At 37.5% G+C, this 15,688-nt stretch overlaps 1 protein-coding gene across 3 annotated transcripts in view; it reads left to right on the top strand.

The window, feature by feature from the left end:
• The window catches only part of LOC107711654 (BTB/POZ domain-containing protein 7-like), an 81,968-nt gene extending 67,963 nt beyond the window's left edge, over positions 1-14,005 (top strand). For 2 of the 3 annotated variants that reach the window (XM_016516666.1, XM_016516665.1), the window contains 7 exons: positions 3,892-3,967; positions 5,795-5,955; positions 6,974-7,117; positions 7,435-7,624; positions 8,155-8,333; positions 11,276-11,683; positions 11,928-14,005. In XM_016516666.1, the coding sequence (XP_016372152.1) occupies positions 3,892-3,967; positions 5,795-5,955; positions 6,974-7,117; positions 7,435-7,624; positions 8,155-8,333; positions 11,276-11,683; positions 11,928-12,587 (1,818 nt within the window). In that variant the 3' untranslated portion in view covers positions 12,588-14,005. The remainder of the gene's footprint in view (positions 1-3,891; positions 3,968-5,794; positions 5,956-6,973; positions 7,118-7,434; positions 7,625-8,154; positions 8,334-11,275; positions 11,684-11,927) is intronic. The other variant, XM_016516668.1, reaches the window with a different exon arrangement.
• Positions 14,006-15,688: the final 1,683 nt, after the last annotated feature.

The raw sequence follows: 15,688 nt of genomic DNA, 5'->3' as shown, positions 1-15,688 counted from the left end.
AGACCTGTCCTCCACCTTTTCTCTGATTTTGTGAAATGTCATCAAAGTCACTGGCTGAACGCTTCAGAATATAGTTGCAAGGTTGGGATTTCCTTTCATTTGTGTGCGCTCCATTGTGTGTTTTGGTTGGCTCTTGAGAATTTTCCTTCTGTGATCCAAATTGGTGAAATTTTAACAGTACCATAACCAAGGTAATCCAACGTTAAAGATGCTGACAGCAAGTAATACCATTTGTTCACTTTCTGCCATTACAAATAAATCTAGTAAAACAGTCTTCAGGACGAACTTGTTTACAGAAGAGCACAAGTTCATGCATGCTTTTTTTCCCAGTTAACTCTTAAAAGAATCTTTTTCCAGTGATGGCCATTCAGAATAAGCCATTAATTGTTAATAATAAAAATATTAAATTAAATTAAATTAACAAAAATAAATTATAACCCGAAACCCGGTACCAATATGGCACCGTTACCTATGTAACCGGTATGTACTAGAACCGAATCCGAACGCAGATTTCGGTGCCATGCCTGAGCGATCGATTGAAATATTTGTCCTCTGGTTCTCCGAAACGGACGTAAGAAGCATCATCACTGGCACCTCATGTGAAAAATAATTTCTCGACTGAGAAAATGCACGTGAACTCAAGTCGGAAAGCTCTAATAATACAAATCCAACACATCTTTGTGGTAACGAGAGTGTCCATGTTGTTTTTTCACATTCTGACTTAAAAGCACAACTCGATGAAATGAGAGCATCCGAGGAGCGCGTGAATGCAGTAATTACACTTGCTCTGATGGCAGCAGGTAGCCTTCCGTTAACTAAGCTAAACATGCTTAAAATAAAATGCCTAAAGCTAAACTTCCCTTGTATTCACATTTCTAAACCTGTTGTCCAACAAAAGAGAACATTATAACCTTTTTACTCCACAACACCAGTCAAATGCTTTCTTCTGTGATCTGATGTGGCTTCTTGCCACAGAATGAAGCAGAAAATATGTTCCATAGGCTACTTTAAAAAGAATACATCGGTTAGTCAGTATAAATGAAACAGACATTGTGTGTTTATAGTGCTAATGGCCAATCCATAATTTTTTGAGGAATTTTTATTTATTTATTTTTTAATAAGTATCGGTTCAGGCACCGTTTAGGCACCGGAACCGTTGTAAAAGTATCGATTTGGCCAAACGATACCCAACCCTAGTGGTAATTCAGGGTTACTGAATCATATTGCACTATTGGGAAATTTGTTGATTTCAGTCCACAATCATTGCAGGGCTTCAGGCCTATCCGTTTCAGACAGCAGAGTGTCAGTAGCAGTCTGTTTATCGATCTCTGTTGATCAGGGCTCCCTTTTCTTAAAGGTCACCTGCTTTTGTTTTTAGACAAATGAGTCAGCTGTATCAGATGACCCTCTTAAGTCTCCTTTGTGAGCTTATATAGAGAGCTGTAACCCCATCTGGAATTTGGCCTGGCACACAATCTGTTTGCGCCTTCACACTCCTGTGTGCAGGGCTTCAGACTGCGCCTAAAACGGGCGCATTTGCGACCAAAAATATTAATTTGCGAATGAAGTTTTTGCTGGGATCGCCACTGGCAGCTAAATACATTTACATGTTATGACTTAAAAATTTGCATGTAATGCATTTTTTCCTGCTTGTTTTGCAATCACATCTTTTGTTATGTCAATGTAATAAACTGAGAAGCTGTGCATCAAAGTTTTAGTGGAAAAAACACAGCGTTGACGGCACACCTGCTAAAAGCAGCTCCAGTTGTGGCAGCATGAGACGTGCGAAGTAAAATTACAGAAAAGCAGTGTCTATTTTTTGCACAACTTGAACACACTACAACAGGTAAAGCTGTCAGCTGTGAGGATATTAGTAATATCATTAACAATTCTCGTTTAAAATCGATACTGATATGGCTTATCAAGATATGCTGTGTTCTGTAAATGCTTGAACTTCATAATATTTGTAGTGCACTTGCCGTCCAATAATCGCAACAAGCTTTGTGCTCTGTTACATTTTAATAAACAAAGTATCAGCTTTAAATTTTGACCCAATTCATAACGAAATTCAAACAATAAATACAATTTTGGCACTCTTTAATGTGGCATGAGTGATCGCTTTAGCGCCTCAGTTCAAGTGGCACATGAACCCATCATATCTTTCTCTTTACTACTATAGTACGAAATAAACATGAATGAACATCAAAAGGTATATTATAAGATGGCCTACAGTACAACGTTCTGAAATGTCATGTAATCGCTCATTCAGCGTTTCAAACTGCGGAAAACGAGTAAAGCTTGTAAACAATGCCACGTAACAATGCATTTACCTCAGAATAACCATTCAGCGTCCATAAGCTCATTAGTCAGCTAGAAAAAATTATATACTATAAATATATATACTATAAAAAATTATATACTATAAAAAAAACTATAAAGAGGAGCATTTTGCTTAATTTATGCACTATATTGCTTATTCAAATTTTTACTTAACCTGTTGTCTACATAAGAGAGAATGCAAGGAGCTATAGATAAAATTCAACACTTCCTATAATTGCATGTTACTAATGAAGAAGAACAGACTGGATGTATGCAAGACATATGACAACATTTATAGGATGCATTGAGGAGGAGCCCAAACTTCACTCAATGGCCAAGTGATGCTGATATAACTATGGTCCGCGATATTGGCACAGACTCTGTGTAATAAACAATTCTTTGTGACTATATATAGTTCTCAAGTTGGAAAAGGCATTTAGTTCCCACTTTAATGAACCTTAGTTCCCAGATATCTACAAGATGGATTAAAATGCTGATAAAGACAAGAAAAGATGAGACATAAACACATGACAATATGACTGAAATGTTAATGTTAAAAAAAAAAGTTTATTCTGTGGCACTTAAAAAAATAATTTGGTGCCTAATTTTGTTTCTTATAGGAGCCAATGACTCCTTAATTGATTTTTTTGTCTGGAGCCCTGTGTGTGCTAGCTTTTCTTCGTTTACAAGTCTTCATTAACTCTAGCCTGGGTCAAACCTGTTGAAATTATCTAATCCCTGTAGTGACAGAATTTGTAAACAAACATTAACAGAGACTAGAATGTTGTTTTTATATATGCTAAAAAAAGGGGCATTAACTGATTGATTCATTTTTCATGGATTTTTTCTAGTTACGCTCATTTCTGCATTATTTCATTAGCTATTGTCTAGAGCTTGAGTAAAACTTGTCATTCATTTTCAGTTAGTTAACGAATAAGTCTGATTGATTAATTTGTAAATCCTTCTGAATAAAAATTATTGTTATTATTAATTTATTATTATTATTATTATTATTGTAATTATTATGTAAGTCGCTTTGGATAAAAGCATCTGCTAAATGGCTAAATGTAAATGTAATGTAATGTATTATTATTATTATTATTAATATTTGGGCTTAGCAAGACATATAAGAGCTGTAGGTCACGTCTAAATCCTGTTTACTCTCTCTCTCGCCCCTAATTTCAGGTCTGCACTCTACTACTATAAAAGGCAAAAGGCCCAAAAAATAAAATTTAAGAAAGTGTAGCCACCTTGATATAAAAAAATTAATTTAGTTTGAGGGTTAATCTGTGTCCATTAAACCTGGATCAGCTTCTGACGATGAATAAAATGAGATTTTGGCTGTGCAATATTCTCAGTAAGATAAGATAGAAAAATCATTTTGCTGAGGTTTTACCTGGCACCTGCAGGACCCGCTGTTATGAAATACATTGGTTTTATATATCCTGTTTTTCCATTCTATATCGTCCTGTTGTATTAAATGTGCCATCTTTAAGCTTCTCTTCTTCAGCCTTGCAGCACTGACTAAATTCAGTAACATAAACTGGTACTGTTCTTCTCCGCTCTTCACAGGCCAGTGAACAGGACATCCTCAAGTATGTTGTAAAGTGGGGTGAACACCAGCTCATCAGGAGGATGGCCGATAGAGGTATCACACGCAGACACTGATATGTCTCTAGATGCACATTAAAGGAATAGTTCATCCAAAAATGAAAAAAATCTGTCATTTATTTACTCACCCTCATGTTGTTCTAAACCTTATGTTGTTTTTTCATTAAACAAAAAAGTGTTTATATACAAATCTTAAATATGGTCCGTTTGACTTGTGGTATATTTTAACCTGAATTGTAGTGCACAAGTCATATTGACTATATTTATGGTGCTTTTGGGAGCATGATAGCCTGTGGTCCACATCCACCTTCATTGTATGGAAAAGAGCAGCTCACATATTCTGCTAAACTACTTCTTTTGTGTTCCACGGATGAAAGAAAGTCATGCAGGTTTGGACTGACATGAAGGTGACAAAGAAATGTCAGGATTTTAATTTTTGTCTGAACTATTCCTCCATCATCTTCACAGACACACATACTTTTCTCTGGGATTAACTTTTTTTTCTGTGCCGCTGAATTTGTCCGTTTCCACCTCTTGCTATAGATGGTGTTCTGAACTATGCCAGTCTAATGATTTATTCCCCAATCCTCCTAATGTCTAGTAATGACTATGACTGGCTCAGCTCTGAGAAATCAGGCCAAGTGCTTTGTAATACAGAAGCGTAGCATATTGCTGGCGGCTCCAGACCTGGGTCTGCAATTGCTCTGTGTATCCAACAGAATCAAATATACTCTCCCAGACTACCACTATCTTGAACGTTTATAGCTGGTGCACAATTTCTGCACGATTTCTGATTGTTCGTTCCTGAATGATTCAGCCGTTCGAACGAATCAATTGAATGAATGATTCAACTTGACGCCACCTGCTGGCAGTTTTAGTTTAATTTTTTAAGTATTTTTTTTATTTAAATCATTTCTATATTCAAAATTTTACATTTAAAACATTAACCTCAACATGAATTTATGAAATTAATTACACTCATGCGACCTCTGAGCCTCATTAAACATCTGAAAATACACATACAAGCCACTTGTGTGTTCTTTTGTGCCATCTCTGTAGCACAAATGTATTTCTTAAGTACTGATTTCATTTGATTGGTAACTTATTCTTATTCTACTTCTTATTCTACTTGTTTTTATTCTGTTGTTTTAATTAGAAAAGTTAAAAAGCTTATAAATATATTTTTTTGATTTTGACATAAAAGATGACATACTTTCAATAAAGTTAGAAAAATGCCATTACAAAGGTAAAAACAAAATTCCCTATAAATCACTTTAAGGAGTCAAATATCACCTCGTAATGGGAAGGTTAATTTTTTTATCAGAATTTTTGATTACTGATTAGAAGGTGCTCCAGGAGTCAAATATCACCTCGTAATAGACCATTTAATTTTTTATCAGAATTTTTGATTACTGATTAGAAGGTGCTCCTAAATTTTTGACCGTGCTCCTAAATTTTTTAAATTAGGAGCACAAGCGCTCCTAAAAAGAAAAGTAAGCGTAGAGCCCTGTTGCTTTTCCCCAGAACACATTGTAAAGGGAAACAGCAATGCACCTATTCACCTTCATTTTGTCATTAACAATCTTTATACAAGATACTGATTTGCTGTCTGAGGTGTAGATAGTAATTCAAGGTCCAATGCTGTGCAGCATCCCTAGAGCAGAGGAGCTTAAATTCCTCGCTCAAGGGCACGGCTGCGGTCAGGAACTGCATGGTGATACTGCTAATCCTCTGGAAGCACACACCCTCCCACCCATCTTTGTCTAATCTATATTGTGGGCTAGAAAAGTTTGGCCACCGTTTCCTCCAACTCAAATTCTTGTGTGTATGTGTTTGAAACAGTGTGTTTCTGTGTGTTCCACAGAGCCTAACCTGTTAAGTGGTACCGCACATAGTGTGAATAAACGTGGCGTGAAAAGAAGGGATCTGGACCTGGAAGAGCTTAAAGAGATTCTCTCTCCACTGCTGCCTTTTGTCAGAACTGAGCACATATTACCAACAAACAGTGAGGTCCTCTCCGACACTGTGAGTGTGTTTTTGTGTCTTCTGTTTAATGTGTATGTCTTTTGGTTTGTACAGTTTAAACTGGAATATTAAGGGGTAGTCACACTAGATTTTGAGCAAGAATTGCTTTTTAGCTCCATGCAGCTTGTCTTTATTGAAGTTTGCAGTTCTTTTGAAATATTCGGGGTCAGTAAGATTTTTTTAAAGTCTTTAAATATTTCATTGATTGGAAAAGTGACAGTAAAGACATTTATAATAATACAAAATATTTTTTTAACTAAATGCTGTTCTTTTGACATTTCAATGCATGAAAGAATCCTGAAAAAAGTGGTTCATGCTTTTTACACAAATATTAAGCAGCACGACTGTTTTCAATGTTGATTATAATAAGAAATGTTTGTCCAGCAGCAAATCAGCATATTAGAATGATTTCTGAAGGATCATGTGACACTGATACTAGAGTAATGGCTGCTGAAAATTGAGCTTTGCCATTACAGGAATAAATTACATTTTGAAATAATTAAAATAGAAAACAGCTATTTTAAAATGTAACAATATTTCACAATGTTACTCTTTTATTAAGGCAAAGCCTCAAAGAGAATATAGAAAAGAGTATTGTTTAATCCTATATTTGTTCTATTATTTTTTTACCAGTCTTGAAATGAACTGTTTAGCATCATTCTGTGAATATGCTTACATACCAGCTATGAATGTTAATGAATGAACATGAAACTGACCTTTAAGTACCCTTTAGTCTGTAAAATGCACAGAAATTTGTCATGCCACATCAAGCCAAATGGGTAACATGTTTTTCTGTACAGCACACGCTGAATAAAAATGACAAAAATGGTGATATTGATTGATGTTTGAATGGGTACATACTCTGATTCACACTACTGCTCAGGATATAATTTGCTAGAGAGTCAGAAAACAGAAACCCCAATGTGCTAATGCTCCAGCAAATTACATCATCTTTCCATCGTTCTTCTAGATCGCTCTTCTCAAGTATCTGTAAAGACTTTTCCTCTGCTTTTAACAGATGAAGAGGGGTCTGATCAGCACCCCTCCCTCTGACATGCTGCCCACAGCGGAGGGAGGCAAAGCCAATGCCTGGCTCCGGCAGAAGAGTGCTGGAATTTATGTTCGCCCACGGTTATTTTCTCCTTATGTGGAGGAGGCCAAGGTAGGATGCTCTTCCTCACCTCACGTACAGCTGGGTGGTTAACTGTAACATTACAATGCACTAGTGAAGGCAGAAAAGGTGATTAAAAGAAAAATTAACTTAAATGATACACCTTTTAATTAACTATCTCTATGTATTTGAATTCTTTAAAATACAACGTTAAAAAAAAAGAAGTACTTTTTTACATTTTATAAATTTGTAGAATGTGAATCAAATCTTTTTGAAAAGGCACTTTGTTTATGGAATAACCTTAGTGCAGTTATTAGCTACACTCTTTTCATTTTATGACTTGCATTTAACTTTGTGTTTTCCTCCAGGTGGTTTTGGAGGAGATGATGGTTGAGCAGACTGACCTGGTTAGGCTTCGCATGGTTCGCATGTCCAATGTACCCGACACACTCTACATGGTAAACAGTGCCGTCCCCCAGTGTTGTCACATGATCAACCACCAGCAAATGGCTGGCAGCCAGACGGCTCCGCCGTCTGTGGTTGCTAACGAGATACCAGGTGGGTTAAGCGCTCATTCATGCCTTGTAATGATGTATTGTTTCAGCCAGTCTTCAAAACTAGGCACTATATATCCATATAAAATACTTGTTTATACATGATTGTGGTGTTTGTGAATCTAACTCGTTTTATCAAGTCATTTTAGAAAGATTGAGATTTAGTTCACAGAGGCCAAGTAGATCATGTCCTAATCTAGATGTAGTCGTGAAATCAAACCAAGAGACATTGTTTTCTCAAGTTAATTTTGCTATTCTATTGCAAGAAGCAATTCAGTGTTTTTTTTAGGTATATATTATGTGAGTGGGAACATTGGCCTTGTATGTTGGCAAGCTTTGTGATCCTGTGGGTGTTATATAAAACAATTCAACACCAATTTAAAAAAAAGCCCTCTTATTTTTTTTTGTCTTATATACCCATCTTGTATTAATGTTATTTATCAACTATGTAATATTGTTAACTGATGGGCTTATTCATTTGTATTTGCACATTAAATGAGTCATCTGTTTTCCTTTTATCACCCTGTCTTTCAGTGCCCAGGTTGGCAGTAGTGAAGGAAATGATCCGTAGGCTGCAGGAGCTGCGTCACACAGACCAGGTGCAGCGAGCATATGCTCTGAACTGTGGTGAGGGCGCCACAGTCAGCTACGAGCTGCAGATCCGTGTGCTTCGAGAGTTTGGCCTACCTGACGGGGCTGCAGAACTCCTACAGGTAACCCAGCACATCCTGTTTGCGTGGAGACTGACAAGTGTTGCTATTGCTACCGTGAATTTCTCTCTGACTTTCATGTCAGTTAGTATTACCTCGGCCTTTGATGAATACAATTTATTTTCCAGTGATTGCAGGCACTCATACTGATTTTGTTCAAATAAAAAAATATATATTAAAAAGAGAGAATTTAGTTATTCCGATTTGAACACTCCTTCAATGCATTGCAAATATCTGTATAAGTGTGTGTGTATGTGTATATATACACTATCATACAACAGTCTGGTCTCTTATGCCTCAGCAAGGCTGCATTTATTTGATAAAAATACAGTAAAAACTATTTAAAATAACTTTGTATTTTAATATATTTTAACGTAATTTATTATTGTGATGGCAGGAGAATACACTCACATTTCTACTGTAATTATTTCATGTCAAAACCGACTTGTCACAGTCACTTCACATCCAAATAAAAAAAATTAAAAGACGTTCCTTTTACGTGAATGTCAACTATAGTTTACTGAGAATGCAGTGTGTACTTGCAGTCTGAAAAAAATTTGGATGGGAACAACTGCATTCATATACCTCTGCATCACTCCATGTTGTTTTGACTAGCATGTTTCTCCAATTACTATGCCCTTGGTTTAGAAATTCCCTGAGTTCTTGAACTGCTGTGATATCTTCTTGTCCTCACCATTAAGTAACCAGTGAACTTATGCTGGATAGCTTGGAAGGAGTCAAAACCTCTTTAGCATACCAGACAACCTATTAAGTCTCATTTTTGAAGCATGTCTAGCACAAGCATGTCCTCACAATTACATCAGGGTTCCCGCGGGTCCTTAAAAAGTCTTAAATTTAGTTGTATCAAATTTAAGGCCATAAAAAGTCTTAAATTGTACATGAAAGTCTTAATTCTGATTTCAGGAGGTCTTAAATTTGGGGACGGAAAGACCAGAATTGCGATATGGCTTAATTTGACGATTAAACTTCAAAAGGCAATTTCATTAAATAAACATGAGCACTACAAGTTTCAAGTCCAGTGCTGTGCTTTGTGTTCTGCTGTTACCGGGGAAACAGTTATATTTCTGCCGTTCCGAAAGCGCCTCCTGCTGGTAGAGAATGAATGTGCATTTTCAATAAGCCTGTTTTATTGGAGTAGGGTATTTCTGCAACACCGGAGGCTGCAGTTTCAGGACCGCATTTCTAGGACCCTTTATTTATTTATTTTTTTTTTTTATGAATTTATGTATTAGCAGTTCATACTATTCTATAGCACTTGCTATTCAATTCTGTATATTATTATTTTTAAGGAATTATAGTGGGGAAAATATTTATTTGATCCCCTGCTGTATTTGTAAGTTTGCCCACTTGCAAATAAATGAAGGGTTTGTAATTTTTATGGTAGGTTTATTTTAACGGATATAAACAGAATATCAACCAGAATCCAGAAAAAAAAACATTATATAAAGGTTAGAATTTTGCTTGGGGATCAAATACTTATTTCACTCATTGAAATGCAAATCAATTTCTAACCTTTATATAATGTGTTTTTTCTGGATTTTTTGGTTGATATTCTGTCTCTATACGTTAAAATAAACCTAACATAAAAATTACAGACCCTTCATTTCTTTGTAAGTGGGCAAACTTACAAAATCAGCAGGGGATCAAATAAATATTTTCCCCACTGTATGTAGTTGTTTAATTGAATACACTTAATTATTATAATAATTATTGTCCTACATTTAATTATTGTTCTAATGTATTCATTAGCCGCTGCGCAGCACTTCACGTCTGATGTGTGACCCACTTAACAAAGTGCAGTAAATGGTAAAACAATTGCGGTACAAATTAATGTGTTTATTAGTACATTAATACATTTAAAATAATTTGAATACAAATACTAGTTTACAACATCCAGCAGCACAGTGAACTGTTTTGCACAGCTAAATAGGCTAAATGGAGATTGCTGACATTACCTCACACACTTAAGTTCACGCCAGCTCTTAGATAAAAAATAAGATGGAAAGATAAAAAAAATGAATAGTTTCCATGAATCTAGTCTTTGCATCTGTTTGTTTGATGTTTGAATCAGGTCTCCTCTGTTGGAATAGAATTGGCTAGATGGCACTGTCACAAAAAAGGGTCCTAGTAGAAATGCTGTCCTAGTACTGCGGTCCTGCAGCCTCCGGTATATTGCAGGAACATAGTATTGGGGTTGTTTTTGTTCTGACCAATGTGAAAATCGACCCATGTTTTTACCCTGCAAACACACAGAGCTGTAAATGTGAACTGGTGGATCGATAAGAAGATAATTCATTATAAAAATCTAAACAGTAAAATGTATTTGTTATTTAATTAATATAATAATTTATTGATAATAATAGTTTAAATTAATAGAACAATTAATACTTTTGACGCATCCATTTTATTAAAAATTATTTAAAGGCTGAAAAGTGAAGTGTATCATTTTATAAAACTTTTTGTTTTTGTAAAAAAAACTTGTATCTGAACTGTAAATCATGCTTTTTATAGTAATTTTACAGTTTAATTACTATAGACATTGCCCTACCCCGCTCATATGGTATTAATTTTATTTGTGCAGGTCTTAAAAAGGTCTTAAAAAGTCTTAAATTTGAGCTTATAAAATCCTGTAGAAACCCTGTACATGTTGCTGTTTCAGAATCCGCACAAATTCTTTCCTGAGAAAGGCTGAAAAGTGAAGTGTATCATTTTATAAAACTTTTTGTTTTTGTAAAAAAAACTTGTATCTGAACTGTAAATCATGCTTTTTATAGTAATTTTACAGTTTAATTACTATAGACATTGCCCTACCCCGCTCATATGGTATTAATTTTATTTGTGCAGGTCTTAAAAAGGTCTTAAAAAGTCTTAAATTTGAGCTTATAAAATCCTGTAGAAACCCTGTACATGTTGCTGTGTTTCAGAATCCGCACAAATTCTTTCCTGAGGAGCGTTTTGGAGACGAGAGTCCCGTCCTGGCCTTACGGCAGTCAGGTCGCTGCCGGGTCAACAGTACACCAGCTGTGGAGAGCATGTTCACTGACCTGGAGGCTCTGGTGGGCTTCCACCCCCCTCTGCCACCTCCTCCTCCACCCTATCATCCCCCGACCACCCCGGGCCATAGCCAGCAGCAGTATAAAACGGGCTGGAGACCTCGGGTCCCCACCCAACCTCCCTCCAGATCTTTCTCCTACCCCTGCAATTATGCACTCCTTCACAGGCAGCCCTCTTCCAAGATGGGTAGCCCAGTCTACCCACCAGGAGCCAAGCCCCTGCCCCCAGACTGCACTAATGCACAGGGGGGGAGGAATCTTCATCCTGACAAGCAAATGGTGATTAATACCAATATATTATTCTCATTATAATTTTATATTAATTTATATTATCTTTTTAATTTATTTTGTATAATGTTTTTTTTTAATTCATGTGAAATGTGTAGATTTTTGTAGGATTTGGTTATGAACTGCACTGAGAAGCTATTCTATATTATTTTGTCTAAATAAATTCAAGTGAATTGAATTGAGTTTTGATAAAGAATGCATTTAATGTAAATGCTTATTATCTAATTTATTCTAGCAGAACATGGAGCCTGTTATCAACGAGTTCATGCCGGACATCGCTATGGGTGTTTCGGCAATGACCCTGAAGGAGCGGCGCCTTCCGGAGGTCTCCATGGAGGTGGAGAGTCACGAAGCTCACCCTCACCTTTCTACAGCTCCTCCCATCTCCCACAGCTACTCTAGTCGTCACCCGCACTCTTCCCGTAAGCGGCACGCAGCCGAACCCAAGCCTGAGGGCCCACAGCCTGACTTCCCAGATCTCTACGAGTTCCCAGGCCGTCATGTGCCTCCCTACAGCGGACCGGACCTCTATATCCACGGCCGTCAGGCAGGAGGTGGAGCACCACCTCCGTCCTACTCCGAGGCTTCAGAATCCCTCCGCCTGGATGTGCTGGAACAGCCTCCGCAGAGACTAGACTTGGCAATCGTCTCACAAGGGGGCGTTGCACAAGCTGTGCAGAGGTCATGGCCCATAAATGAGACGGACCTCACCTGTGGGCTTGGCCCCTCCACAGAACAGTATGAGGAATGGCCCATGGGCCGCCGGCCTGCTCCAGAAGGAATGGGGCTGAGCTTAGGAGCGAACGTTGGGTCTGGAGACGAGGGAGGGTTGGGTGCCCGAGACCGCAGGTCACCCAGCAAACCTGAATACCCCTACAGAAAGTCTGCTCTCTGACCCCTGATTAAAAAGAGACTGAGGACTGATTTAAATGCTAATTGTAAGCTAACAGGTGAGGCACCAGCAGTCCTGCACTTTGTGTTCTTTCGAGGGCCGACAGTATCTTGAAGTGATGAACACCCATAAGCTACATGAGTGGCTGCTTTTCTGAAGGCTAAAGGGAGATGTTGTGTAAACTGTTTTGGATAGGTTTGAAACCCAGAAGGGAGTAAGGAGAGCTTGGTTTGGTTGTGTGCTCCCTGGAAAGAGTTAAAAAATGCTAAAAAAAATTTAATCTGAGAGGTCCAAGGACTTCATTAAACAGCCCTGAAATTTCTTTCATTGTTCTGTATATCCAGGTTCTCAGATTTCCCTCACATGCTGCATATTAATGTACGGATATCACAGTATATTTCTTTTACTTTCATTTCCCTGAACGGACTGTGATGACTGGAGAAATATACATTCATCTAGATGCACAGATTTCATTCCTTAGGAGTAAAGTGAAATAAATATGAAGGCAGTAAGTTGCAAACTCATTACTTTGTCTAGTCCTTGAAAAAACGGCTCCTTCTTCTTTTGAGGGCAGAGTGGCAGTAATAGCTTGTGTAATCTGCTGCATATGCTGGCTTTTACACTAGGCTGTGCAATTTCAGAGCCGAGATGGAACATAAAAGAAAAAACAAGTGAAATCCCCTGTCTCCTATGAGGCAACTTATCAGACATAACAATGGCACAGATGCACCATTAAATGTGAATGGGGCTTTGTTTTAGCGTGTTCCACAACTCAGATCTGCAGATTCATTCCAGTGTATTTAACTTTAAAAACTATTTGTCCTCTCAAACAAAAATGTGGCATCCTCTTTTGCATTCAGATTCTCTTTCCAAGGTTGTAGTTGGTGGCATTCCTGAGAGACTGCAAATATGGGTTAATCATTATCAGCCTCGTTCTCTAGAACTGTACAGGACGCTCAACCAAACCAAGCTCACGCCACATCCTCAGTCCTCTGGTTCAGTTGTATGGCAGCAGTCCATGGCTGGGAGTTCATTAGCTTTTCTGTGCTGGTTCTGTCAGGAGATGACCAACAATTATGATGTCATGAACAGGCTTTGCAAAAAAGAGAATTCTTGGAAGTGTCATGGACACAAGGATTAGAGTATTTACTTTTGATTTGTTACACAACACTTTAAGAAACAATATCATACACACTGCTCCACACCGTACCTATAGATGAAGTGACTTATTTTAAGCTTTTTTAACATCTGAAATACCTGTATTCTTAAATAATTGTGCAATAGTGCAGATTTTTAATTTTAAATACTCATTTTGCTTTCTTCTCCTTACAACCTTTCTCAGATTATACTGACAGCAAATATGCAGGCTAGTTCACCCAAAAATGCTAATTCTGTCATCATTTACTCATCCTCATGCTGTTCCAAACCTGTGACTTTTTTCTCTCTATAGAACACAAAAGAAGATATTTTGAAGAACTGTTTTTGTCCATACAGTCAAAGTCAGTGGGGTCCAAAAACATCAACATTGGATTGGACCCCATTGGCTTTCTTTGTATGGACCAAAAAGCCTTGAGACATTGTTCAAAATATATTTTGTGTTGTGCAGAGAGAAAATATATCACACAGATTTGAAACGACATCAGGGTTAGTGAATGATGAAAGAATTTGCATTTTGGGTGAACAATCCCTTTAAGATAATCAACAATAGCCTTTCCCCACAAGTGATGATGGTACTGTATTCTCACACGTTCTCGAAGATTATTATATAAGAATCTCTTGTTCTGTTAGACTGGATGGGATCTCTGTTGAATATCCAAACGATCCTCAGCTGTATCCATCCCACATTTTTCACTTTGAGTGCTTCTTTCTTTGGTGCACAAGAATCGTTTTATTGGTTGAAAGCACAACGTACTGAGAAATACGAAGAATGTCATTTTATATCTTGTCAGATAAAAGTGCTCAGACAATTTATACGCTGGTAAAAGGCTTGAGTTTCAGTTGGATGATCAATCAGATTGTTCATGTATTTTATTTAATTTTTTTACTTAAGAACCCACAGTTAGACCAAAGATGATCTTGGGAGGATGTTTGTGTTGCTTGGTGAATCTCGGAAGCATTTTATTTTATCTACCAGGTTTCTTTGCCTCTTAGCAAATTGAACTGAAACCATTGGATTGAGATTCATGTTTGTTACACAGACACTTTGGTGACAGTGAACGTAGAAGGAACATTTATCATCGATTGATTTTATCGATCTCTCCGCAGGCACTTTGACTTACAGAGATGGCCTTTAGAGTTGTAGGGTTACTGCTGTATCTGTAGTTACGGACTAAAGACCTTACCTTGGGTAACGCAGTTCTCCATCTTAAAGGAACACGCCACTATTTTTGAAAATAGGCTCATTTTCCAACTCCCCTAGAGTTAAACAGTTTAGTTTTACCGTTTTCGAATCCACTCAGCCGATCTCCGGGTCTAACGGTAGGACTTTTAGCTGTAGCTTAGCATAGATCATGCTAAGCTACAGCTAAAAGTGCTACCACCAGACACGGAGATCGGCTGAATGGAATCGAAAACGGTAAAATTCAACTGTTTAACTCTAGGGGAGTTGGAAAATGAGCCTATTTTCAAAAATAGCGGAGTGTTCCTTTAAATCGCATACGGCCTTCTGTGCCAGAGAGACACTCTACCTCTGACCAGCTTCTCTCAACATACTTCAGTCAATTTGATTTTCCTTCTTTATATTCTTTTCAACTTATTCAGACCTCTTGAGCCTCAACTTGAGCATTTATCACTGAGTGACCAGAACCAACAGCTGGAAATCAGATTTTCTTCACTTTCTCACATATTTTTGTAAGCTTCCTCATCTTCTTTCCTTACACTTGCTGTTTTATTAGATTCAACAGAACAGCACAGTTAAGATATTTGTGCAGAAAGTGAGGATAGTGCCATCTTGCACGATAATTAACTCAATCTACAGTTATCACAGGTGTTATTATGGCAGTAAGCATGTGTTATTCTCCATCTACCCTTGGTCGTTTTTCAGAAATGTTAGCTGCCTGATGCAGTTGCAGTGCAACGAATGGGTCCTCCTGGACTCATACTGC

Source organism: Sinocyclocheilus rhinocerous, unplaced genomic scaffold (assembly GCF_001515625.1).
Source record: "Sinocyclocheilus rhinocerous isolate Xijiao unplaced genomic scaffold, SAMN03320098_v1.1 scaffold1169, whole genome shotgun sequence".
Taxonomy (NCBI): Eukaryota; Metazoa; Chordata; class Actinopteri; order Cypriniformes; family Cyprinidae; genus Sinocyclocheilus; species Sinocyclocheilus rhinocerous.
Note: the sequence above shows the minus strand (reverse complement) of the source record. Positions and strands in the feature narration are given on the sequence as shown.